The 26881-nt window shown below is 43.5% G+C and overlaps 1 protein-coding gene and 1 pseudogene across 4 annotated transcripts in view; one reads left to right on the top strand and one right to left on the bottom strand.

Moving 5' to 3' along the window:
• Positions 1 to 2915: 2915 nt before the first annotated feature.
• Positions 2916 to 4856, top strand: LOC132240955 (ubiquitin-like; annotated as a pseudogene).
• Positions 4857 to 14460: 9604 nt separating this feature from the next.
• Positions 14461 to 26881, bottom strand: part of ZNF143 (zinc finger protein 143) — a 35187-nt gene continuing 22766 nt past the window's right edge. For all 4 annotated transcript variants that reach the window (XM_059708856.1, XM_059708860.1, XM_059708859.1 and 1 more), the window contains 4 exons: positions 25157 to 25305; positions 21040 to 21201; positions 16144 to 16290; positions 14461 to 15437 (listed from right to left, as the gene is read on the bottom strand). In XM_059708856.1, the coding sequence (XP_059564839.1) occupies positions 15354 to 15437; positions 16144 to 16290; positions 21040 to 21201; positions 25157 to 25305 (542 nt within the window). In that variant the 3' untranslated portion in view covers positions 14461 to 15353. The remainder of the gene's footprint in view (positions 15438 to 16143; positions 16291 to 21039; positions 21202 to 25156; positions 25306 to 26881) is intronic.

Raw genomic sequence — 26881 nt, 5'->3', positions numbered from 1 at the left:
GCTTTGGCTCACTGAGAAGTCAGAGAAAAGGGGGCCTTGGAGATAGGTTCAGGGGTTAGCCTGGGTCAAGCTGCTCCCCTGGTTGCAAGTCTCATGGAGTCCCTTAGAGCAGTGGTTCTCAACCTTCCTAATGCCAGGTTCCTCATGTTGTGGTGACCCCCAATTTCATTGTTACAAATTGAACATAATTAAAGCAGAGTGATTAATCACAAAAACAATATGTGATTATATATGTGTTTTCCGATGGTCTTAGGCGACCCCTGTGAAAGGGTCCTTCGGCCCCCACAGGTTGAGAACCGCTGCCTTAGAGGCTAAGGGAAATGTGCTGGTGGGGAAAGCAGTGGGGGGAAGGGAATGGCACGGGAGTGCTCCTTGGAGGGAGAGCATGCGCTAGGGTCCTTTGTTCTGAGTGTATTTATCTCTTTCTTGCAGGTGGAAATTTTTGGAGAGGTTTCAAGGGAGGGTCTTAATACAGTATTCATCAGCTTTCCAGGTGTGCTCTTTCAGGGTCATGGTCACCAATGATTGGTCAGCGCCAGGACAGGGTCGTTAGTCAACGTATTTGGTCCTGGGGAACTGAGGCCTAGATGTTATCTTTAGGGAGGAAAGGGTCAGGGGTGTAAACTGCATGACCAGTGATATGCTGGGGGAGGATAGATTACCCTGGGGGCAAAGTCCTTGTTTTCCCAGTTAGGCTGACTAAGGACTAACTTCCTAGTTTCGGGCACTTTTTCCTCTGAATGAGTGGGTCCTTACTCATAGAACATATAGTATGAACAAGACACAGTGAGCTTTAACTACCTCCTCATGTTCTTCTGATACCCAATAAGGAAGAAAGAGGAAGAGAGCTCACCAAAGAAGGCAGTTAAAAGTTGGTTGGTTTCCTAACCTCTCAGGGCAGAATTTTTTTTTTAACTTCTCTAGAGTAGTAGTACACACTGATTGCAGATTAAGGTGCTGAGGTTGTCTTGTCGGCCTGTGAGTTGCCAAGGAAACAAGAGAAATTGAGTCCTTATTTGTCAGGTCAGAGGAGTCACCCCACTTCTATCATGTGTCTGAACAGGAGCAAGGTCCCTGTGCCTGTCCATTACCCCCGGCTGTCCTGGAGAAGTGAGCAGTGGGCCCTTTGTATTTATGGGGGCAGCTGAATGCAGTCCTGACATTGAGAATGGCTGGACATGGAGGGATGAATAGCCCGGATAGGTAGTACACCAGTCCTTAAAGGATGTATCGCTAAAAGCCAACCATACTTTTACATTTAAACCTAACATTAAAGCCGAAACCGGTTTGGCTCAGTGGATAGAGCGTCGGCCTGCGGACTGAGAGGTCCCAGGTTCGATTCCGGTCAAGGGCATGTACCTGGGTTGCGGGCATATCCCCGGTGGGAGATGTGCAGGAGGCAGCTGATCGGTGATTCTCTCTCATCGATGTTTCTGACTCTTTATCTCTCTCCCTTCCTCTCTGTAAAAAAATCAATAAAATATATATTAAATAAATAAATAAATAAATAAACCTAACGTTAAAGCCTAAATTCAAACTATTTTATTATAATCAACTTGTGCCAACCAGTGTATAGTTCAAATTTAATGACCAACCAGAAAATCTTTTAACAAAGTGCTGTTTGTTTGAGGTAGAGGGCCTTAACAATGTCATTTGGGATTCTTTCTTGAAAACAACAATTTTATTTAGTTTTTAAATACATATTAAAAAGCTCAGTGATTGAGCATCAGTCCATGCACCAAGAGGTCACTGGTTCCTCTGGCCTGTAGGGCTCAGTGGTTGAGCATCAACCTATGAATTAGGAGTTCATGGTTTGATTCCAGGTCAGGGCACATTCCCAGGTTGCAGGCTTGGTCCCTGGTCAGGGGCATTTGGAGACAGCCCCTCAGTGAATTCTCTCTCATCATTGATATTTCTATCGCTATCTCTCTCTCCCTTCCTCTTTCTCAAAAATCAATAAAAACATTTTTTTAAAAGGCAGACAATGAAAAGTAAGTTTCCCTTTCATCCCCGGCTTCTAGTCGGGGGCAACTGACATTATTATTTTCTTATATACTGTTTCAGAAGTGATCTATGCAAATACATGTAATCTTTTAAATATTTTTACGAAATTATAGCACATTATGCATACTGTTCTGCACCTTGCTTTTTCACTTAATATTTTTGGAGAGTATTTCATATTAATGCATTTAGAACTGCCTCATTCTTTTTAAAGGATGAAACATAATTTTTAAGAAAGATTTGTATTCCTATTTTTTTTTAGCAGCTTCATTGAAATAAATTTATATACCATAACATTCTCCTATTGAAAGTATACAGTTCAGCCCTAGCCAACTTGGCTCAGTGGATAGAGCGTCAGCCTGCGGACTGAAGGGTCCCAGGTTCGATTCAGGCCAAGGGCACATGCCTGGGTTTCGAGTTCGAACCCCAGTAGGGGGAGTGCAGGAGGCAGCTGATCAATGGTTCTCTACCATCATTGGTTTCCATCTCTCTCTCCTTCTCCCTTCCTCTCTGAAATCAATAAAGAAATATAAAAAAAGAAAAGAAAGTATACAGTTCAGCTAGAAGAAGTTGGCGGGGGGTGGTTTAGGACATATGTAATACTTCCAACAATAAAGATTTTTTTTAAAAAGAAAGTATATAATTCAATTATTTTTTTGTTAATTTTTAGAATTATGTTACCATCACCACAGTCCGGTTTTGGAACATTTCTATCATTTCTGTAATCTATCGTTTTTTAAAACATCAACCAGCTGCCTCCAGCATGGCCCCCACCAGGTATCAAGCCTGTAACCTGGGCATGTGCCCTGACCGGGAATCAAACCCGGGACCCTTTAGTCCACAGGCTGATGCTCTATCCACTGAGCCAAACCAGCTAGGGCTAATTATTCTCTCTTTTCAAGAGTAGCTATTCTCCTTTTCATTCAAGGTTGCTATGAATTTTATTTATTTATTTATTTATTTATTTATTTATTTATTTTTATTGATTTCAGAGAGGAAGGGAGAGGGAGAGATAGAAACATCAGTGATGAGAGAGAATCATTGATCGGCTGCCTCCTGCACACCCCCTACTGGGTATTGAGTCCACAACCTAGGCATGTGCCCTTGACCGGAATCGAACGGGGGCCCTTCAATCAGCAGGCCAGCGGTCTAGCCACTGAGCCAAACCGGCTAGGCAAGATTGCTATGAATTTAGAGAGTGAGATCCAGTGAGCTGCTTGCTTTCCCTCCTTCCTCTCTTCACCAAAATCAGTAGAGCCTTAAGAACGATAGATAGGGTGTAGGAGATGGGCAAGCATCTGCTCTCTCAAGAAGATGGGTAATGATGATAGACAGTAGCTAAGTCATGATGGCGGCAGAGAAGTGGGAAGTAAAAGGCAGGCGACTTCTCCATATTTACTAACAAATCATCTCAGACAAGTACCCTTCATTTGGCTGATTGTCACCAGGGCTGATCCGAGAGTGTTCTACCCTCAGCCCAATGCAAGCATGCATACCTGCAGTGGAATAGGTAGCAGCAGCCCTGGCGGTTGTTGCTCAGTGGTTAGAGCATTGGCCTGTGCATCAAAGGGTCCTAGGTTCCATTCCTGGTCAAGGGCATGTACCTGGATTGCAAGTTTGATCCCAGCCCTGGTCGGGGCACATGCAGGAGGCAACCAATCAATGCCTTTCTCACATCAAAGTTTCTCTCTCTGTCTCTCTCCCCTCCCTCCCTTCTAGTCTCTCTAAGGATCAGTGGGGAAAAAAATATCCTCGGGTGAGGATTTAAGTAGATAAATGGCAGCAGAAGATACAAACCATTGAAAGAACAGATGGCAGCAGTGCTATCACATTGTCCAGAATGTGAAAATACTATAGGATGGTCCATTGCTGTGGTTTTGCATTTTCTGCATCTTCCCTTAGTTCTACTCACTGCTCTCTTGCCTCAAATACAACAAGGTTGTCCATATTTAGTGCTCCAGAATGGGAAATGTCACTAAAATATACTGTGTAAATAAAAAGCTTTTTTCTGATCCCATTCTTCCAAAATTAGAGCATTTTTTGTTTGTTTTTCTTGAGACCTTTTTTTGTTTGTTTTTTTCTAAAAAATATATGTTTTTCAATGGGGGGGGATAAGGACACATATGTAATGCCTTAATCAATAAAGAGAGAGAAAAAATAAATGTTTTTATTTATTTTAGAGAGAAGGAAGGGAGAGGGAGAGAAAGAGAAACATGGATTGGCTGCCTCCTGCACGCCCCCTACCCACAACCCGGGCATGTGCCCTGACCGGGTATTGAACTATGACCTCCTGGTTCATGAGTCGACGCTCATCCACTGAGCCACATTGGCTGGGCTACTCCTGGTTTTTTGAATGAGTTATGTGCTCTTTCTCTTCCAGAAGGCAAGGAGCAGACACGGAGATGCAGATCTTCGTGAAGACCCTGACTGGCAAGACCATCACCCTCGAGGTCGAACCCGGTGACACCACTGAGAGCGTCAAAGCTAAAATCCAAGACCGGGAGGGCATCCCGCCTGACCAGCAGCGCCTGATTTTTGCCGGCAAACAGCTGGAGGATGGCCGCACTCTCTCAGACTACAATATTCAGAAAGAGTCCACCCTGCACTTGGTGCCTCGTCTGCGTGGGGGCACCATGGAGCCCTCCCTCTGCCCGCTCGGGGCTGCCTGCACCCCCCCACGCTGCCAACTGCTGCAAGAAGCGTGGCCACACCAACAGCCTGTGCCCCAAGGACGTTAAATGAGGCCCCTCCACCACTTCCTCGGTGCAGGCTGGCCTTTTGCCAGAACCCTGTGACCCTGGGGCCCCAATAAAATTTGCCTTTCTGTTGACTGGAAAAGAATAAATAAAATAAGAGTTATGAACCTTTTACCGTTAACATACAGCCTCATTTATATTTCTATTTTCAAAGTCAATAATTCTCCAGTCAAAAATTAAGCAGGTGGCCTTGGCTGGGTGGCTTGGTTGGCTGGAGCGTGGACCAGTGCACCAAAAAGGTTTCAGGTTTAATTCCCCCTCAGGGCACAAACTTAGGTTTCCGTTTCCATCCCAGTCGGACACGTATGGGAGACAACCAATGGATGTCTCTCTCTCTCTCTCTCTCTCCCTCTCCCCAACCCCCTTCCGTATAAAATTGATGGAAATCATATCCTCGGGTGAGGATTAAAAAATAAAGTAAAAATAAATTTTAAAAATGAAGTAGCTGGGCCCTGTTCTCTTAATCTGTAACAGGAAGAGAGGAGAGCAGGCACACAGCATGATTAAAACAGCGCCCTAGGGGGTGAGCGGTTACGGAGGGCTTGTGTGCCTTCCCACTGTGGGGGCTGCAAGCCAAGTATCAGAGGCCCACAGTGGCAGGGGGAAGTGCATCTGCAGCAGAAAGTCACTTCCTGGCCGTTGTTTGAGTCCTCCCTGACAGGGTGCCCTCCCTCCTGCCCGGAAAGACCCTTGTGACAAAAAGAGGGTGGCTACCCAGCCAGAGCATCTGCATGCACTGGAAATCTAAACTCAGGGGCCATAAAGAACAGGAATCTGTGGAAATCTTTGTCAAAAGTGAAATGCCGCCGAAACCGGTTTGGCTCAGTGGATAGAGTGTCGGACTGCGGACTGAAAGGTCCCAGGTTCGATTCCGGTCAGGGGCATGTGCCTGGGTTGCGGGCACATCCCCAGTAGGGGGTGTGCAGGAGGCGGCTGATCGATGTTTCTCTCTCATCGATGTTTCTGGCTCTCTATCTCTCTCCCTTCCTCTCTCTCTGTAAAAAATCAATAAGATATATTAAAAAAAAAAAAAAGTGAAATGCCGCCTGGTCAGCGTGGCTCAGTGATTGAGTGTCAACCTATGAACCAGGAGGTTATGGTTCGGTTCGATTCCTGTGGGGGGTGTGCAGGAGGCAGCTGATCAATGATTCTCTCTCATCGTTGATGTTTCTCTCTTTCTCTCCCTTTCCCTTCCTCTCTGAAATCAATTTTAAAAATATATATTTTTTAAAAAAGTGAAATGCCAACGGGCCATTTGATACATGAGAGCAGCCAATGTGGATGGAGGCCTTTCGGTGCCTTTTCATGAATGAACTAATCTGTGAGTAAAAGATCCTGGCCGCCATCTCCTAGGGGCCTGGACGTCTGTGGTATGACTTCTCTGTAGACTACCTTGCTCCTGAAAGAGGTCCAACTCCAAAGCTAATGAATGGAGGGGACATGGAGCACCAGAACAGGGGTGGGGTTTCCCCTTCAGTGGGCCACTTCCTTCCGAAGCCATCCCCGGGAACAAAGTCAGAGTCCACTTATTAGATTTGGATCCACAGCAGGGCAGCAAAGGCTGCAGTCTAAGCACATGGGATAGGAGCGGTTGGAGTCCTGCCGCCATCCATCAAGGTTGACACTGTGGCCCTGGACTGGGTCTGCCTTAGGGTGAGCAAGTGACTTTCCCTGTGTGGGTGGAGGAAGGTGGCCCTGTAGACCTCCCCATGGGACGGTAGAGGGTGATGCAGAATACTGCCATCGTCCTGCCCATCAGGGACGGGCTCAGGAGTGTTGAATGTTGCTGGGGCTTAGGACGGTAAGTACATGCGTGATCATGATATTTAGCTCCCGGTACCTTCCACTCGCAAGGATTGCAACTGGCCTTTTAGGACTGGATCTGAGGTGCCCTTTGGTCAACACTGGTTATAAAGCCAAAATTGGCTGGCAGATTGGGCAAGGAAACAAAACTAGTTTCCCAGGTCTGGTGTGGGCATTTATTTCCTCCTTGGTGTCACCCCAGAGGAGGCAGTCTGGGTCCTTCTAGTCCCTCACATTGTTTTCTCCCAGGATGAAATGATATCCTTCAAGATGAGAGAAAATGTTGCCCTTCCCAGGCACAGCTGGTTAACTTGTTCTAGAAGGACACCGTAAGCAAGCAGTGTGTAGCTGTGGATTGCTCCCTAAACCTACACAGCACCTCCTACTGGTGGCTGACCCCCAGGCTCACCAATAATGCCTCTCATTCATTTAGTCCCTTTTTTTGTTGTTGTTTACTTTGAAATACCCACAAGGTTTCCCCAGCTTCACAATAGTGAAGATCACATATGCAGAAAAAAAGTGGTTCACTTTTCTGGTGTTCCTGAGTTCCTGTTGAAAAGAACAGTAAGCAATTTCAGGATGCTAGAGAAGCCCTAAGGCAGTGGAGGTGGGGTGGGGAACCACCGCTTGCCACTTGCCCTTTGAGTTTTATCTGCGTAAGATCTGGTGAATTTGCCCTGACCAGTTTGGCTCAGTGGCTAGAGCGTCAGCCTGTGGACTGAAGAGTCCCAGGTTTCGATTCCGGTCAAGGGCATGTACCTTGGTTGCGGGCACAACCCCAGAAGGGGGTGTGCAGGAGGCAGCTGATCGATGTTTCTCTCTCATCAATGTTTCTTTTTTCTTTTTTTTAATTCCTTGTTTGTTTATTTTAATGTTTACATTCAATTCTTTTTTTTTTAAATTAAATCTTTATTGTTCAGATTATTACATTTGTTCCTCTTTCCCCCCCCAATAACTCCCCTCCTCCCAGTTCCCGCCCCACCCTCCGCCCTCACTCCCTACCCACTGTCCTCATCCATAGGTGCACGATTTTTGTCCAGTCTCTTCCCACATCTCCCACACCCCTTTCCCCCCCAAGAATAGTCAGTCCATTCCCTTTCTTTGTCCCTGATTCTATTATGATCACCAGATTATTTATTCACTTGATTCTTAGATTCACTTGTTGATAGATGCATGTTTGTTGTTCATAATTTGTATCTTTACCTTTTTCTTCTTCTTCCTCTTCTTAAAGGATACCTTTCAGCATTTCATATAATACTGGTTTGGTGGTGATGAACTCCTTTAGCTTTTCCTTATCTGTGAAGCTCTTTATTTGACCTTCATTTCTGAATGATAGCTTTGCTGGATAAAGTAATCTTGGTTGTAGGTTCTTGGCATTCATCACTTTGAATATTTCTTGCCATTCCCTTCTGGCCTGCAAAGTTTCTGTTGAGAAATCAGCTGACAGTCGTATGGGTAATCCCTTGTAGGTAACTGACTGTCTTTCTCTTGCTGCTTTTAAGATTCTCTCTTTGTCTTTTGCTCTTGGCATTTTAATGATGATGTGTCTTGGTGTGGTCCTCTTTGGATTCCTTTTGTTTGGGGTTCTCTGTGCTTCCTGGACCTGTAAGTCTATTTCTTTCACCAGGTGGGGGAAGTTTTCTGTCATTATTTCTTCAAATAGGTTTTCAATATCTTGCTCTCTCTCATCTTCTGGCACCCCTATAATTCTGATGTTGGTATGCTTGAAGCTGTCCCAGAGGATCCTTACACTATCTTCGTATTTTCGGATTCTTTTTTCATTTTGCTTTTCTGGTTGGGTGTTTTTTGCTTCTTCGCATTTCAAATCTTTGACTTGATTCTTGCGCTCCTCTGGTCTGCTGTTGGGAGTCTGTATAGTATTCGTTATTTCAGTCCGTGTATGCTTAATTTCTAGTTGGTTCTTTATCATAACATCGAGGGTCTCATTAGATTTCTTGAGGATCTCACTACATTTATCGGCAGCTTCTAGACAGTTCTTAAGAGACCTTAAAAGTGTGGTTCTGAACTCAATATCCTCCATTGACAGTTTTGTCCTGTTTCTTTGTCTCCGCATTTTTTATGCTTTCTTGGTGCACCCCCTAGTGGTCTTTGTGCGCAGTCTTGTTGTAGTTAAGCCTTGATTGTTGTCGGCAATACCGGGGGTGATTTGACCTCCAGGCTAACTGGCTATCTCATCAGTGTTTCTAACTCTCTATCCCTCTCCCTTCCTCTCTGTAAAAAATCAATAAAATATATTTAAAAAAAAAAAAAAAAGATCTGGTGAATTTAAGAGCTGCTTCCAAACTGAGACACGTTGCCCTGCCCCAAAGCCCCGTCACTGGCTTAGAGCAAAAGCTTCTTATTTACAAAGATAAGGCAGCCCTCTTGCTGCAGATTTCAGTTTTTGCTTTTTCCGTAGAAATTGCAGAATTTGTCTGGGCGGCACCACCACTGAGTCTGTAATCCAGATTAGAGCTGTTTTCCACATCCCTTTCTCAGGCTCCTATCTGAGCCAGGGCTTTGGGGCAGATTAGTGAAGTGCTAGGAGCTGTGTGTCCAGGGGAACCCTGTGGAGGGAAGCCAAACTAGGGAGAAATTTGGGATTGATTTTAGAACAGGAATCCCATTTTCTTTCACTTGAATGTAGAAAGTAGGGTCGGGGAGTGGGGGGGGCGTTTTGCTAGATAATTCTCATTTTAGCTATTCATGCAATTAGCCTGAATCGTGAGTAAGTCTACTCTCAGCATGACATCCTGTCCTTCAAGTTTAGCCGTGCTCTGGAAACACATGAAATCCCGCATGGAGATTCTCTGTACCTCTCAAGCCAGGGGAGTTTAGAGTCAGAGGGAACAGCTAGAGGTGACCTGCTGCTCTGCCAGGTCACCAGGAGTTATGGGGAAGTGGAATTCTTCCTTATCCTAAGGGATCCCACAATCTAAAAGGGAAAAGCAGATGCTATGTTCCTGAAACACAAGTCACACCTACTGTGTGACAGTGAGAAGAGAAGGGCTTTAAAAAAAAAAAAAATGTTATTGACTTCTTACAGAGAGGAAGGGAGAGGGATAGAGAGTCAGAAACATCAATGAGAGAGAAACATCAATCAGCTGCCTCCTGCACCCCCCTTCCCCCACTGGGGATGTGCCCACAATCACGGTACATGCCCTTGACCGGAATCGAACCTGGGACTTTTTAGTCTGCAGGCCGATGCTTTATCCACTGAGCCAAACTGGTCAGGGCGAGAAGGGCTTTTTTCAGCAGGGCAGGCTACACAATCTGTGAGGCTCAGTCAAAAAGGAAATGTGGGGCCTCTTGGTCAAAAAGCAAGAAAAACACTGCTGTGAGGTCCTGGCTGGGTAGCTCGCTGCTTGGAGCATTGTCCTAATACGCCAAGATTGTGGGCTCTATCGCTGGTCAGGGTACATACAAGAAACAGCCAATGAATGCAAAAATAAGTGAACAGCAGATTGATGTTTCTCTCTCTCTCTCTCTCTCTCTCTCTCTCTCTAAAAAAAGTGTGGTTAAATGCATACATAAAGTCAGATACACAAAGACATTTATATGAGGTACTTGGCAGATTCATAGAGAATGGAAAGGTGGCTGCAGGGCCGGGGGAGGGGTGATGGGGAGTTATTGTTTGAAAAAGTTCTTTAGCTGGTGAGTAGTGATATTTGCTCAACAATGTTAACGTACTTAATGACACTGAACTCAAAACCCTTCACACCCCTCCACGTGCGTGCGCACATATATACACACACACACTACTTCTCATGGTGTTTTAATTTGCTATTTAACATCATTCTAAGAAAAATTAAAGAACTTCAGCATGAATGTTATCCTTCATATTTCTATTATGCAATGCCAATTTTAAATGAAACTATCAGAGTGTGTAACTTGTATTTGGGGATCACTGAAATGACACAGTTGGAATTCTGCAGCTCATTCCAGGAAGGGAGGGTACCTGGAGCTGGCCCAGGAAAGGAGGAGGGAAGAAGCGAAGGCCCTCCTGGCACAAGCCTGGGGAGAGAGTTTGAGGGCCTGGGCCCTCAAGGTGCTTGGGGCAGGCGCTCTCTTGGGCTGACAAATCCCCTCACCCCTTCCCACAGGACTGCCACCCCGGTCCACAGTAAATGGGCTACTCCCAGGTATCTTCAAAACTCAGAGCTGGGATAGGCAAAAGGCTTGCTCCTGTCAAGACTCAGCTAAAGTCGGCCACCCACCAGGAACACTATGGTACTGCCAACCTAGGGCAAGAATGGCCAACACCATGGGCGCCAACCTCCACAGGGTGTATGCGCCTGTCACTGACCCTCCTGCACTGGCACCCAGGCCCCTGCCAAAGGCAGAAGGCACAGCAGCAGTCACAGGGGGAGGGCAAGCAGGGGGAGGCCAGGCAGGGAAGCAGCATCGAGAAGAGAACTCATTGAGACAGGCCACAGGGGGTGGGACTAAGTCCAGGCTCCAAGCCCCCAGTTCCTGCTCCATTCATTGTTCCTTGAGACTTCACTTACAGAACACAGATTCACAGATAAGATGATTAAGAATTTCAAGACTTCAACTCCAGTGTGCATTAACTCCCAAGTGCAGGGCCCTTCAAAGTGCAGGGTCTTTTTTTTTTTTTTTTTTTAATAAATTTTACTGATTTTTTTTTACAGAGAGGAAGGGAGGATAGAGAGTTAGAAACATCGATCAGCTGCCTCCCGCACACCCCCCACTGGGGATGTGCCCACAACCAAGGTACATGCCCTTGACTGGAATCGAACCTGGGACCCTTCAGTCCGCAGGCCAACGCTCTATCCACTGAGCCAAACTGGTCAGGGCCAGAGAGCAGGGTCTTGTTCAACTGCACTGGTCACACGTCCATGACGCCAGCCCTGTTCCTCAGGCAAAAGAAAGGAGGGTATTTGGCCCTGTCGGTGTGTCTCAGTGGTTGAGCATTGAGTCATGAACCAGGAGGCCACAGTTCGATTCCAGGTCAGGTCACATGCCCGGGTTGTGGGCTTGATCCTCAGTGTGGGCATGCAGGAGGCAGCTGATCAATGATTCTCATCATTGATGGTTCTCTCTCTCCCTCTCCCTTCCTCTCTGGGGGGAAAAAAAAAAAATATATATATATATATATATATATATATATATATATATATATATATATATATATATATATATATATGCATGCTAAAGTATTCTTTGAAAGATCTCATCCCTAAAGGAAATCTAAGTATAGAAAGTGCTACAGCAGAGGGGGCTGAGGCAGCCTTTTCTACCTTTCCCTCCTGACAACAGACTTCAGCTGTGCCCTTTCCTTTTCACTGTCCCCTCTCACTGTTGGGGTCTGCTGACACTTGACTGGTCTACAATCACACCTGAGCCAGGAAATGCTGGATCCAAAATTCCTTGGGATGATACATGGAAATCTAAATTATTTCGGTGCTTAGTGCCTGGTTTCCTAAGGTACTTACCTAGTCCCAGTCCCAGGGCTGCCACACAGGAAAGCAGCATGAGAGACTGTCCAGTTAGTTTGCTCCTGATGGAGGGTGGCCGAGTTGGGGGTAGTTAGGGAGTGATGTGGCCCCCTGGGCAGCTGCCACCTGTAGAGGATTAAGGAAGCCAATCCCTCATTTTATTCTATTTCCTCTTTTTTCTCTTAATGTATTTTTATTGATTTTAGAGAAGAAGGGAGAGGGAGAGATAGATACATCAATGATGAGAGAGAATCATTGATCGGCTGCCTCCTGCACGTCCCCCATTGGGGATCGAGCCTGCAATCCAGGCATGTGCCCTTGACCGGAACCAAACCTGGGACTATGCAGTCCGCAGGCCAACGCTCTATCCACTGAGCCAAAACAGCTAGTGCTATTTTCTAAATTCTTTCCTTTGTAGTGGCCCGGAGCTGTGTTTGGGATAGAGTGTTTTTCTTGGACTGAAAGGTTTGCCTTGAGCATTGTCTGGATTGTACTGCAGTTATTCTCCTACCGGCTCCTTTTGCTAAAGTGTACTCTTGTTTCATCAAGTGCCTTCGGGGGACTTCAACTTTGGAGGGCTCCTTCCGGCATCCTGCACTGTGAAACCTACACCAGCCTCACTAACTAGCAACTGTCAGCACATCGGCTGGAGTCTGTCCTTGGGGAAATCCTGCCCCCTCCTGAGGTCCCATTGCCAGGAAGGCAGGGAGGGGGCCAACCAACAGCACCACTCTGCACTTTCCTCTGGTGCCAGTAGGAAGGCATTTTCTTTGAGCTGAGGGATAATCAGGTCCACCAGCAGAGTCCAGCCGGCAAAGGAGCTGTGAGAGGCCCAGGGAAGCCGATAGCTTGGGTTTGGGTCTTGGGAAGCACAGAAGGGCTGGTGGGCCCAGCCCGGGAGCTCCCTATCGGCAGGACAGGGACTGGGAGGCTGGTGCTCCGCCCTGGGACTTTCCAGATTCTGTTCTCCTGCTCACCCCGAGGCCCCTGTCTGAGCCTCAGCAGGCCTCATCTGGGAGTTCTCAGCATGTTTAAATGTCCCTGTCAAGAATGAAGACTGGATCTGCGGGTGACTAAGACCTTTTCTAATGTTATATATCTACGAACAGCTTTTTTTTTAAAAAATATATTTTATTGATTTTTTACAGAGAGGAAGGGAGAGGGATAGAGAGCTAGAAACATCGATGAGAGAGAAACATCGATGAGAGAGAAACATCGATCAGCTGCCTTCTGCACACCTCCTACTGGGGATGTGCCCGCAACCAAGGCACACGCCCTTGACCGGAATCGAACCTGGGACCCTTCAGTCCGCAGACCGATGCTCTATCCACCGAACCAACCCGGCTAGGGCTACGAACAGCTTTGAAGGGCAAGCCACCAATGCCCTGCCCAACTCAGAAAGGTTTCCCATTTCAAATGACTAAGTCATGACCCTTTTTCATTAAGACTTCAAAGAACCTGATCCAAGATAACACTCATCTATGTATGTAGAAGTCTAAGCAAGTGACCAGCTGGTAGCTATGATGTGCACTGACCACCAGGGGGGCAGGCACTCAATCCTGGAGCTGCAGAGCCACGCAACTTTGTCGAGTGCCCTCTTCCACTCTGGGACCCCTCGGGGGATGTCAGACTGCTGGTTTCTGCAGGATCCCCGCAGACCAGGCCAAGGGACCCTGCTCACTCCGCAGATGCCCTTTGAGTCCTGGCACCAGCTGGGGAGGGATCACCGAAGGTTGGCTCCAGGATGTGTCTGGCCTGTCTTGCCCAGTCCTGCTCCACCGGCCACCTTCTAATTTACTTTCAATGTGCATGAGTCTGTGCACAGGGCCTCTAGCATTAAATAAAACAGCCTGACATTTTTTCCTTTTTTATTGTAAAGCTGGATATGAAAACCAGCCACATGTCAGCTCTCTGGCAAACAAAGCATGGAGAATGACAGCGACCAAGTGATCGTTGCAGGACAACCCTCCACCCCCCTCCCTTTTTTTTTAATCTTTAGCTGAATTTCTGACATTAGAGATGGTTTTCCAAGTGCTCAGATCATTAGGTAACCAGAAACCAAAGCTCATCTTGATAATCTTTGACATAAATTATCATCTGAGAAGGCAGCTGTGGTGTGGTGAAATACACACTGGATTTGGGAGTCAGAAAGTCTGGGTTCTCAAGTCCTTGCTCTGCCCCTTCACAGCTATAGGCCTGGGTAAGACACTTAACTTCTTTGGAACTTCACTTTCCTCCTGTACAAATATGGGATTGTAAATCCCATATATCTCACAAAACTGTTATGAGTACATAAAAATGTATAGAATAGTACTTATTCGGTGCTTGATCTACAATATACTCTCAATCATGTGTGTTGGGTTATAATCTATTACATTCGTGGTATTTTCTGTAACAGTTCTCCCCACCCCCATACCAATTTAATAAAACAAATATAAAGGTAACATTTTAAAAATTGCTGTATTCAAAATAATAAACTTTAGGGTAAATAAGCTTTAAAACAAAAGTACATAAGCAAAAAAATAAATAATTTACACCAACCCACTAACCTTATTTTCAGAGTAAAGCCACTGTTATCTGGGCTCCAGATTGTGGTCAAACTTTGATAGTGCATTATTTTTTTTAAAAACAGTAACAAAAACATGAACACTAAGTAAAGTCTTTAACAAAACCAAAGTACTGGATTTAGCTTTTTAATTTTAAGTAACCAAACTTTGTAATTTTATACATAATCCAATGTAGTGCTAATATAATTAGCATTTCAGCTTGAAGAGCTGGTAATTAACAGGAATGGAAGCCTTAATGAACAGTCTTCAAACCATGAGACACAAATAAAAACAGACAAATATACAGTAGAACAAAAGCTGCAGACACTCTACTAACCGGGGGAAATATTTGAAGGCTTTACATTCTTTATTATCCATGATGGCTTTTGGAATTATGATTGTGTGACATATAGAACCTTTGATATTTTAGACATAGCCTTTATTTGTGTGTGTTTTTTTCACAGTAAGTTAAAAATCCACCCTAAGTCTCGGTAAGACTTCACTGTCTTACATAAAGACTCTAGGAGTCTGCAATGTGATAAAAGAGTAATGTGAAAATTTACTGGATTGCCCTAATTTCATACTTCCTTGTACACAATGAATCAGTTTGGAAATCTATTCCAAGGGTTATATGCACAAAAGTGTCAAGAATAAAATGTTCTCCACTCTTGCATAAAAACGTGTACAGTGTTGAGGAATGGAAAAGTTATCATTTTCCTGGGTTCCGGGCTTCCTGGAGCTCTGCTGCCTGAAGATGAAAGGCTCCCCTGGCTTTACTGCTCTCGGGATTAGTCATCCAGCCCTGGTGTTTCTCCTTGTTGGATCCTGGATGCTATTCTGATGGCTTCTTCCAGAGATGGCTGTTCTCCAAGCTGAAACAGGAACATACACAAACCCACAATCAAGATAATGCCAAAGGAATCTTATATGCCAGAAGTGGGATTTCTGGCACCTGGGCTTATTAAACAACCTCTACTTGATCCTATCAGTAAGAGAAAATAAAAACTAAAACAAACCCAATTCTTACAGGGGAAAATAATACAGTTTCTTTATTTAGGATTTTGATAAACTTTTGCACATGCAAGGGACAAAAGACAGTCATCTTTTCCAAGGGAGATAATTTAGAGCGCTTCCTGAGCCTTTAGCTTCTATGCCCATAAGCTAAATTAAAACCAATGGCTGGAATTTTCATCAGTGTGTTCTTTTTTAATCCTCAACTGAGGATATTTTTTCATTGATTTTTAGAGTTAAAGAGAGGGAAAGAGAGAGAAATGTCGATGTGAGAGAAACGCATTGATTGGTTGCCTCCTGCATGAGCCCCAACCAGGGCTTGGGCCAGGGAGGAGCCTGCAACCTAGGTACATGCCCTAGATCAGAATCGAACCCAGTACCCTTTGGTCTGCAGGCTGATGCTCTATCCACTGAGCCAAACCAGCTAGGGCCTAATTAGACTTTTTTCCTGAGAGTTAAGATAGCTGGCTTGATGCATATGGGATACATACTAGAAGCTTTATTTTTCTCACTAAAAATTCCCCTAGAATATGCAAAGTTAGGGAAGACAGCTGCCTCTGGACTCACCTGAACTGCAATCTGGGTACCATTGGATGTTGCCACTAAGGTCAGAGGTCTGGTTTCTGTGGTTACTAAGTGATGGCTGTGCTGCTGGTGCCCCATTTCTGATGAGGCAGTGTGGAATGCTGCCAAGTCCTGAGCCACAATTGCAACCTTAACCAAAAAATACACAAAAGAATTAAAACTATGATTTAAAAAATACATATATATTTTTATTAATTTCAGAGAGGAAGGGAGAGGGAGGAAGAGAGAGATAGAAATATCAATGAGAGAGAATCATGGATTGGCTGCTTCCTGCACACCCCTTACTGGGGATTGAGCCTGCAACCTGGGCATATGCCCTTGACTGGAATTGAACCTGGGACCCTTCAGTCTGCAGGCCAATGTTCTATCCACTGAGCCAAACCAGCTAGGGCTAAAAAAAATTATGATTTAAATAGGTTAAAATCTGCCCTGACCAGTTTGGCTCAGTGGATAGAGCGTCGGCCTGCGGACTCAAGGGTCCCGGGTTCGATTCCGGTCAAGGGCATGTACCTTGGCTGTGGGCACATCCCCAGGAGGGGGTGTGTAGGAGGCAGCTGATCGATGTTTCTCTCTCATCGATGTTTCTAACTCTCTATCCCTCTCTGTAAAAAATCAATAAAATATATTAAAAAAAATAAATAAATAGGTTAAAATCTATTCAATGAAAAGGACTGTCTTCAAATTCAAAAGGAAAAACTCCCTTCTGACCACAGAGCTGCAGAAGCCTGAAGCTGAAGAGACCTTCCTTATATATTGTCTGCTCTGGACTCCTCTTTTGAGAATACCGAGGCTCAGAAAGAAGGGATTTATCCAAGATTATGGAGTGAGGCAATGGTATATCAGGGTAAAGGATACTGGAGAAGTGGATCCCTATCACAGACTCTATTACTCAGGGGAGACATGACTGTGCCTGGTTCTATTACCCTAAGTGGAAGCTTGGAAAGTTACACATGTGGAATAATTCAAATATCAAATGTCTATTTCCCAGTTTGGAGCAGTGGTCAATAATACACTGTTTTCTCCTGTTTACCCGTTACCTTTTCATTAGACTCCAGGAAAACTGAAAGGACCAGTAGCATTACTGACAAATAGCAACATATCTTGTTATACTCATTTCCTATTTTAGATGCCATGGAATCTTTGCATATTGTTGCTGAAGCATCTATCCAGAGTGGTTAAAAGTGCTTTCATGGCTCTTAAATCACAAATGTAACTCTTCCTATGTAGGTAACATGGAAAATGGCATCAACTACTACTGTTATATGATATTCTAAAATTCTGCTCAGCCAAACTCAGAGGAAGAATAGATTAAAAACTAAAATTTCTGTTTTTCTTGGCCACTAGTCCACTAAAATGCTAAACTGGATCAATCCCAGCAATGTTTCATAATCTAGTAACAGAGTTTGGCCCAGCAAGGGCAGTGATTTATATCGGACTAACCCATCCTGCAGATAACTATCATAAACTGTGGACAAAAATAGGAAAAAGCAACTGTCGAAGGCATTGAAGAATGAGGAAAAGCAGGCAGAAACTGCAGGGGATTCTCAAAAAAAGGAAACCATGTTGGTTCACATCTCTGCTGAAATAGCTTTTTCACTGAGACCATTCCCCAGTCTGCGCAGCACAGGGCAACTTAACGTATGAGATAATGGAGTCTAGGGCTGCCATAATGGCTATACATTGGGAGGAATATTCTAGAAAGGAGAAAACCAGAGGGGGACCCCCCCAAATCTGTGTATAAACTCTCCCCAATTCCTTAAGACCCCAGAACTGCCAGTGTATCGGTAAGTTCCAATAATTCTGGTAGAAAGCAGCAGCTGGAAGTCTGAGAAAGTGGAGATTTCAGCAACACTCACCACAGGAGAGACAACATTTAGTTTCTATCCTGCCAAGTTAGAGGGTCTGGACTACAAATAATGCTAAAGCCTACCCTTCATAAATCCACAGGTGGAGTCTGAACACCCCAAGTGGATCATCAACATCTGCACAATGGCCTACAGCTGCAGCAGAGAAGTAATGGCAGTAGCTGGTCCTCACGTAAAACCTCCCACCCTTGTGACATCCCTAGTGCTGGAAGCAGACTGATTTCATTCCAGCCCTCAAAGCCTTGTCTGCTGAGGATTTTCTTATCTCTCCAAAGAATTGTCCTAGCCCACAGGCTACAGATAAGCTGCATAAGAATGTTTGCTTTAGGGTCACTATCTTTTCAGACCTGCAACTATAATTAGTACAAGATATATTTACCCAAGCTGAGTTATAAACCCAACCAAGTATTCTAGAGCCATGGAAATGGCTGCAAACGGATTAGGTGGGACCATTCTATAAGACAGCCTGAAAGTTGTGTTGTTTTGTGTGTTTTTTGCATAAGGTATAATTAGCAAGCAATAAATAAGTACCCATCTTAGGTGCTCTATTGCGTTTTGACAGATAATCTGTGAAACTGGCACCTAAAACAAGATATAGTACAGTTCCTTCATATTCCATGCCATCAATGTCCTTCCCAAGCCAAGCAGAACTTTCTGATTTTTATCGCATGGATTTGTTTTGTCTGCTCTTGGATTTCATACAAGTGGAACAATACAGTATGAATTCTAGTGGAATTTCTGGGTCAAAGAGCAGAGGTATGTTTGACTTTATAAGAAACTGCTAAACTGTTCTTCTAAGTGGTGGTATCATTTTACACTCCCACTAGTGTATATGAATGTTCCAGTTACTTCACATCTTTGCCAACATTTGGTTTTAAGTCTTCTTTTATTGTAGCCATTTTCCTGTATCTGAAAAGGTATCTCACTGAGATTTTAATTTGCTCTTCTTTAATGACTAAAGATGTTAAGTACTTTTTGTGTTATTGCCAGTCATCTTCTTTTGTAAGGGGTCTGTTAAATAAGCAATCAAATGTGCTCTTTTTAAAAACTTTATTTATTTATTCTGCTCATTTTTAATGGGCTGTTCATGTTTTTATTATTGATTTGTAGAGGGTTTCTCATAAATATCCAATACAAATTCACTGTCAGATATATAAATACTGTGACTAACTTTTTCCCAGTTTGGCACTTTTTCTTAGTGATATATTTTGGTGAGCAGAATTAATTTTGATGAAGTCCAATTGGTCAGTTTTCTTTTTTTGTTAGTACATTCTGTATCTTAAATCTTTTCTCTAAGGCTGCAAAAATACTCAATTCTCCAGAAGCTTTAAGATTCTGAGTTTTGTATTTCAAGGTGTAGAAGAACTTCAACTTTGTTCTTTTTTCAATATTGTTTTGGCTTTTATAGGTCCTTTGCATTTTCAGGTAAATTTTAGAATTGGATTATTTATATCATAAAAAAAAGTCTGCTGAAATTTTTATTATGACGGTATTGAAATCTATAAATGAATTTACGAAGAATGAGAGGTACTAATTAAGACAGACTCTCACTGCAGTGAAACTTAACATTGCCTTCAGCACTGTACAAGAACAGTTTTTTTTTTTAAATATATATTTTTATTGATTTCAGAAAGCAAGGAAGAGGGAGAGAGAGATAGAAACATCCATGATGAGATAGAATCATGGATTGGCTGCATCCTACAAGTCCCCCACTGGGGGTCGAGCCCACAACCCAGGCATGTGCCCCCGAATGAAATCGAACCTGGGACCCCTCAGTTCGCAAGCTGACGCTCTATTCACTGAGCCAAACCGGCCAGGGCATGAACAGTTTTTAAATGTATTAATCAATATCATGTATTTTAATGAAAATAAAAAATTAGAACTACAAAGAGATACATCAGATTGACAAAAATCCAAAAGGATTATTTTTCCACAGGGAAAAAAAGGGAAGAGTAGCTTGGCGCTCTCAAATACTGCCGGCAGGAATATAGAGTGGCACAACCCTAGAAGGGAAGTTGGGCAACACATTACAATTGCAAACCCATATATCTTTTTACCCACCAATTCCGCTCTAGGGATTTACCTACAAGATATACTCATACACATGCAAAATCACATGTGCACAAGGTTATGTGCTATTTGAAACAGCAAAAACCAAATGAATTATGGCATACCCACAGTGGAATACAATATAGAGTAAAAAAAGAATGAGGAAGCTCTCTATATAATGAAATACACTTTCTAGAGATATTAGTAAACTAAAAAACCAACAAGGTAAAGAACAGTTTACTACCATAAAAAAAGGAAATGGGGAAAATGACTGTATTTGTTTGTGTATGCTTCATGAATCACTGGAAGAATACACGAGAAACCAATAAATGTGGATTATCTCTACGGGGCAAGCACTACGTTGATGGAGGCAGGGGTGCGAAGACTTTTTTTTGTAAGAGAACATATATTGGGTAAATTACAGAGGCAGAAAAAGTAATTCCTAGAAGAAATGGGCTTAGGAAGTTATGGAGGTAAAGGAAGGGAATTTGGAACTTGGGAGTGAGGAAGCGAATGGTGAAGGGTGGGGGGCGTGAGGGAGGGAGAGTGCCAGAAGGAAGATTTTTCAATGCATACCTGTATATACGTTCTGATTTTTGAACTATGTGAATATACTATATATTCAAAAAATTAAATAAACTAAATTTTGCAAATGAATTTTCCTTTAAGAGTCTGAGGATGATGATGATTGTAGGAAGAGCTATCATTAATGAACACTTAACGGGCTGAGTAGTTTAAATGCACTATCTCAATCAATCCTTATGTCAGTCTTATGGGCCAGATGCAACACTCCTATTTTTACAGATGATGAAAACAAACTCAGAGGGTTATGTAACTTAGAAACTGTAAAACTGGGATCAATTTGAAGTTTCTGTGCTTAACTGCTATATCACACTGTACATCTATTAACAATTTTGATACTGACATGTTTTGATTGATATAAAAGAAGAAAAAAAGCAATTACCTGCTGCCCTTCTGTACCCTCGGCAGTTACCATAGCAACTGAGTGTGTCCCTGCTGAGGAGATGACTGCATCGTGAGCAGGGACTGTGATGGGCGTGCCATCCTGCGTTACCATTGTGATGGTATTGCCAATGGCTTGCATGTCAGCTTGAGATATGTTGACCTGCAATACAATGCATTTTACAAATCAGTCAATGTTTCTTGTTATATTTGACAATCTTTATGAAGGACTAGGCCTAACCCTTGTATAAATCTACTCTGAGGAGAGCAAATAAACATCTTCTATTTTAGAAGGAGGTTATCAGAAAATTGAGTATTTCTTAAATACATTTTCTCCTCTCCATCTCTACTGCCAATTTAGACCCTTACCTTTCTCTCATCTGACTTCCCACAAACACCACTTCTTTCCAGGTATCCAGTCTAACCCTCCCTAATCACCCTCTACCTTGACACCTTTCTACAAAAACAAATTTCGATATGCTCCCTGCTTAAATGTCCAGTGACTCCCTATCACTACAGTTCATTACACGGCATTTGTGACCTTTCATGATTGGCCTTTCACAGCCTCTCCAGACTCTTCCAATACGTCCAAACCAACCACTTGGCACTCCCACCACAACTAACCATTTTCAGTCCCAGACTGTTATATCTTCATGACTGCTCTTTCCTTCAATCTCTCCCTTGCAAACTCATGAATATTTTTTTAAAAATATATTTTATTGATTTTTTTTACAGAGAGGAAGGGAGAGGGATAGAGAGTTAGAAACATTGATGAGAGAGAAGCATCAATCAGCTGCCTCCTCCACACCCCCTACTGGGGATGTGCCCGCTACCAAGGTATGTGCCCTTGACCAGAATCGAACCCGGGACCCTTGAGTCCACAGGCTGACGCTCCATCCACTGAGCCAAACCAGTTACGGCACTCATGAATATTTTTCATGATCCAACTGAATAGCCATTCTCTATAAGGGCCTCCAAGATTCCTTCAGGAAAAATCATTTACTGCTTCCTCCACACTGCCACGGCACTCAACTATATACCCATCTTTATGAGACTCCAAAGCAGTGATGGTGAACCTATGACACGCATGTCAGAGATAAAAGGCAAACTCATTTTTTTTGGTTGATTTTTGTTAAATGGCATTTAAATATATAAAATAAATATCAAAAATATAAATCTTTGTTTTACTATGGTTGCAAATATCAAAAAATTTCTATATGTGACACGGCACCAGAGTTAAGTTAGGGTTTTTCAAAATGCTGACATGCCAAGCTCAAAAGGTTCGCCATCACTGCTCTAGAGGCCTGGTGCACGACATCTGTGCACGTGGGGGCGGCCTTTAGCCCAGCCTGGGCCCTCTCGCAGTCCAGGAGCCCTCGGGGGATGTCCAACTGGAGCAGGCCTAAGCCATTAGTTGGACATCCTTGGTACTGCCGCAGAGGCAGAAGAGGCTCCCACCACCACCACTGCACTCGCCAGCAGTGAGCCCGGCTTCTGGCTGAGCAGCACTCTCCCTGTGGGAGTGCACTGACCACCAGGGAGCAGCTCCTGCATTGAGTGTCTCCCCCCTGGTGGTCAGTGCATGTCAAAGAGATCGGTTGTTCCACTGTTTGGTCAATTTGCCTTTTATTATATAGGATTGTTTATTTTAGGAAGGTCTCTTTCCTATTAGACTATGATAATTCCTTCCTGTGCTCCCCACACTAAGTCTACCAAAACGTCTAGCACTGGACAGATGTTCAATAAATGTTTGTTGTTTAATTGACTAAAGGAATGGAACAGAAACCTAATTCCTGAAGAGAATGGGAAGGTTACCAGAAAACACAACATTGTAGAGGGGAAAATAGCTGTTTGGGAGCATGTGAAGAGGGATTAAACTCATTCTATATAGTCAAGGAGGAGCCACTAAGTAGATGACATGGTAGTTGCTGGGGTCCAGCCCCAGCAGGTCCAGGGGTCCCCAAAGGCGTGGACGGAGTCGGCGAAGAAGGAATGACACGGAGGCAGTGTTCAGGTGATCATCATAGCCGGGTTCTCTTGTCAGGATCTCCAGCCAGGATCTCCAGCCAAGTTCTGGTCTGGATCTCCAGAGAGGTTCTGCTTCGGATCTCCAGCCAGGTTCTGTGGCCATGTTCCCTCGCTAGGTTCTCCAGCCAGGTTCAGTCACCGGGTTCTAGTCAGGTTCAGTCCAGGATCTTTTGCCATGTTCTCTCCAGCGAAGTTCTTCTGTCTGTAGGTTCTTGTCTTCTTGGTTCTCTTCTAAGTTCTGTCTCCTGAGTTCTGTGTTCTGCTGTCTTGTTACAACTGTATTTATACCAGTTGATTCAATCCTATCAATCTCTATTACAAAGGTTAGGGCGTTTCTTATCTCCATTCCAGGGAGTAAAGATTATGTAGCTTAAGCATGATTGTTCGTAGTTAAAGTGATTAATTACCCGCCTGGCACTTAGTTGAGGGGTTTTATTCCTTCCCTAACTTCAGGGGAAAATCCCTACCTGGGGAAACAACTTTTCTCAGAGAGGAGACCTTGGTTAAAACACATAGTGCCAAGAAGGTGAGCAAACATTTTAAGAACAGTATGCCATATATGCCAGGTCCTTTGAAACAGCAAGGATGGACTGGCTCCCGGCAGGTAGTAGGTTGCTGTGTGATAAACACTATAATTATCCAAAAATGGAACAGGCTGCCTCTTAAGAGAGAAACTGCCTCATGTATTTTAGGGCTGCTTTGGCGAGAATTTCTCCTATAGTAGGGAGGGAGGGAGGTTAGATCAAATAATCTCCAGAGGGCCTTGTCTGTGTGGAATTAGTGATGTCAAAAGTTAAGGGGAGGGCCCAGCTGGTATGGCTCAGTGGTTGAGTGCTGACTCATGCACCAAGAGTTTGAAAGTTCGATTCACAGTCAGGGCACATGTCTGGGTTGTGGGCTCCATCTCCGGTGGGAGGCATGCAGGATTGATGCTTCTCTCTCCTTGATGTTTCTCTCTCTCCCTTTCCTTTCCCCTCTCTCTCTCAAAATCAATTTAAAAAAGAAAAAAAGTAAGGGGGTGTTAAATGGGATGGCACAAGAGCTTCATATTTTCCAATCCTGACTACGTTCTGCCTCCTAACCAACACAACTGGCAGATTAATCATGGGAGGTAAAGCTCTGAGAGACAGAGGTAAGGAGGGAGTTTGCCAAGGAAAAGGCAGATATAGAAGGTAAAGAATCCCAGATGCCTATTTCCATCAGGCGCTAAGCCCATCTTAGCTAGAGCTTAAAAATAAAATCTAGTCTGAATTGTTTTAGGCTAGTGGCATATAGAAAAACAATAACAAGTTTGACTATTGGAGAACAACTATTACATTGCTTTTCCTGGGGAAATCAAGATACCTGTTCTACTAATGATGTGAAGCTCCCATGACTCCATGTAGGGAGAGTGCCACACTTAGAAAATTTTACAGGTTTGCCCATCACTGACTTCCTAGGGTCTTTTAATGATGCCATCATCACAGAGCCAAAGCTATGTGATTTCTTTTTTTATTTTAATATATATTTTTATTGATTTCAGAGAGGAAGGGAGAGAGAGAGAGAGAAACATCAATGATGACAGAGAATCATTGATTGGCTGCCTCCTGCACGCCCCCAACTGGGGATTGAGCCCACAACCTGGGCATGTGCCCTTGACCAGAATCGACCCCAGGACTCTTCAGCCAGCAGGCCAACATTCTATCCACTGAGCCAAACTGGCTAGGGCTCTGCTGATGTCTTAATCTCACCTCCTGGACCTATTTAGCCACCAAACCCTATACCTTCTCTGAATTGTGTTTCACATGCATCCATTACTTTTCAAGTCCTCAATTTCACTGCGGTCATGACCTTCATCGCCTTGCCTTAGAACTATACCAGTAATATCATCTGAGTTCTAGAGTCACAAACCTTCTCTCTACTAATCTCTCTGCAGGTAGACTCAGCATGCTACTGAAAAACCTTTAGGAAAGCTAGCAGTGCCTACAAGCTCAGGTCCAAACTTTATGCCCTGATATTCAAGGATTTCCTCAAGTGGGACCTAATCTGACTTTCAAGCCCAGGTTCAGAGAAATATTATTAAACTTGTTTGACTTTTGGTGCATACTTACATGTTGAGTCCCATCCTGGGATATGAGTGTAACCTGTTGACTCAACCCAGACTGGGTTACCGTGGCTACTTGTGTAGACACAACATCATCCCCTTCTACACCTGTGACATATGTGATCTGGGGCCCTTTAAGAACATCTTCACCTTGACCTGTTTAAAACAAATGAATCATTTATTTGACCAATCAACCAAGATGCTTAGAAAACAGACGATATTTTAAATATTAAATAAATATTATACAAATTAAAGTAGATGTATTATAGTTTACATAATGAAAATGGTTTCCAGCACCTCCTTCCAATTCTTCTAACTCCATTTTTGCGAAGTAAAAGCAAATCAAAGCAGACTGAACCAAACCTTTCGACATCAAAGTTAAGTGTTCTAATTTTGGGAAACTTCTCTTATTCTCTTAGTTGGAGTAATTACTGATACTACACATGTATGTTGGGACAGTGAGTGGGGGAACTAAGAGGAAGACTTGACTGGCCAATAATCCTTCCACTATGGCAATTTCTTACAGTCACTTAAGAAGCTGTTAAAAATGATAAGACAATCTTCATAAACATTAACCACAAATCTGAATGGGGTGTAAATGCAAACTACGAATAGGAAATTGATTGCAAGTCATCAGTACACAATGACATCATTGTGTAAAGACGATGTAATGGCATGTTATCTGCTGTAAGGTTAATCATTTAATAAGTGACAGGATAGGAACCACCATCCACTTCTTTATTTCAAAAAGAACCAGCAAGTAAACAGAAATTTCAACAGTTCATTACTGCAATACTTGGCAACCAGGAAGATTTATGAACCCTCTCTTCTTCTATCTTTTTCCACCTCTAATAAAGGCAGGAACAGGGTAAATATACATTTTTTTCCTTCAAAGGAGGACATAATATGCTAATTTAAGAGTAGTTCTCAAAGTTAGTGGTTGATGCATGCACTCATATGGCTATAGTCATCCTGGCATAATTTCCATGGCAGTCATTACTTTGTTTTTTTCTGTTGTCCTATTCCATAGCTATTTATATATCACTAGAGGCCTGGTGCATGGATTCATGCACCGGTGGGATCCCTTGGTCTGGCCTGTGGGGATCGGCCGACACAACCTGGGCCCTTGGCGGAATTGAACCCGGGACCCTTCAGTCTGTAGGCCGATGGTCTATCCACTGAGCCAAACCCTGTAGGGCCACCTAAATGTTTTCAATGCTTCATCAGTTGTTAAGAATGGGAAAGGTTTTTGTGTGTGTGTGTGTTTTTAATTTTCAAATTTATCTCACTTAGGAGGTATTCAGTGAAACATTAAGATAATCTGTAAGTTGTTTTTGTTTTAGAAAAATCTATTCATTTTCCCTATTTACCTAAGCTGAGTTATTTAACTAAAATCACAGAATGTAGTTCTCCAAAGTATTTTTTCAATAGTTTATTCTTAATGAAATGAATGTTTTTGTCTCCTACAACACTACCTAACAGCACATGAATGAATTAAGTTATTTGGGAGTGCTTCACTGCTCTTATGCTTAAGATCAACATCCTTAACACATCCCTAACCCAGCTGCCCCTGCCTGGCTCTCCAGCCTCGTTTGATGCCACCTTCCAGGCAGAAGTGCCACACTGGCCAGGCTCCTCTCAGTCTCCGATTTACTTTGCTCTCTCCAACCTCAGGGGTTTTCCATGTGCCATTCCCTCTATCTGAAATGTTTCTTTTGGCCTTTGCTCTGCC

Source organism: Myotis daubentonii, chromosome 9 (genome assembly GCF_963259705.1).
Source record: "Myotis daubentonii chromosome 9, mMyoDau2.1, whole genome shotgun sequence".
Taxonomy (NCBI): domain Eukaryota; kingdom Metazoa; phylum Chordata; class Mammalia; order Chiroptera; family Vespertilionidae; genus Myotis; species Myotis daubentonii.
Note: the sequence above shows the minus strand (reverse complement) of the source record. Positions and strands in the feature narration are given on the sequence as shown.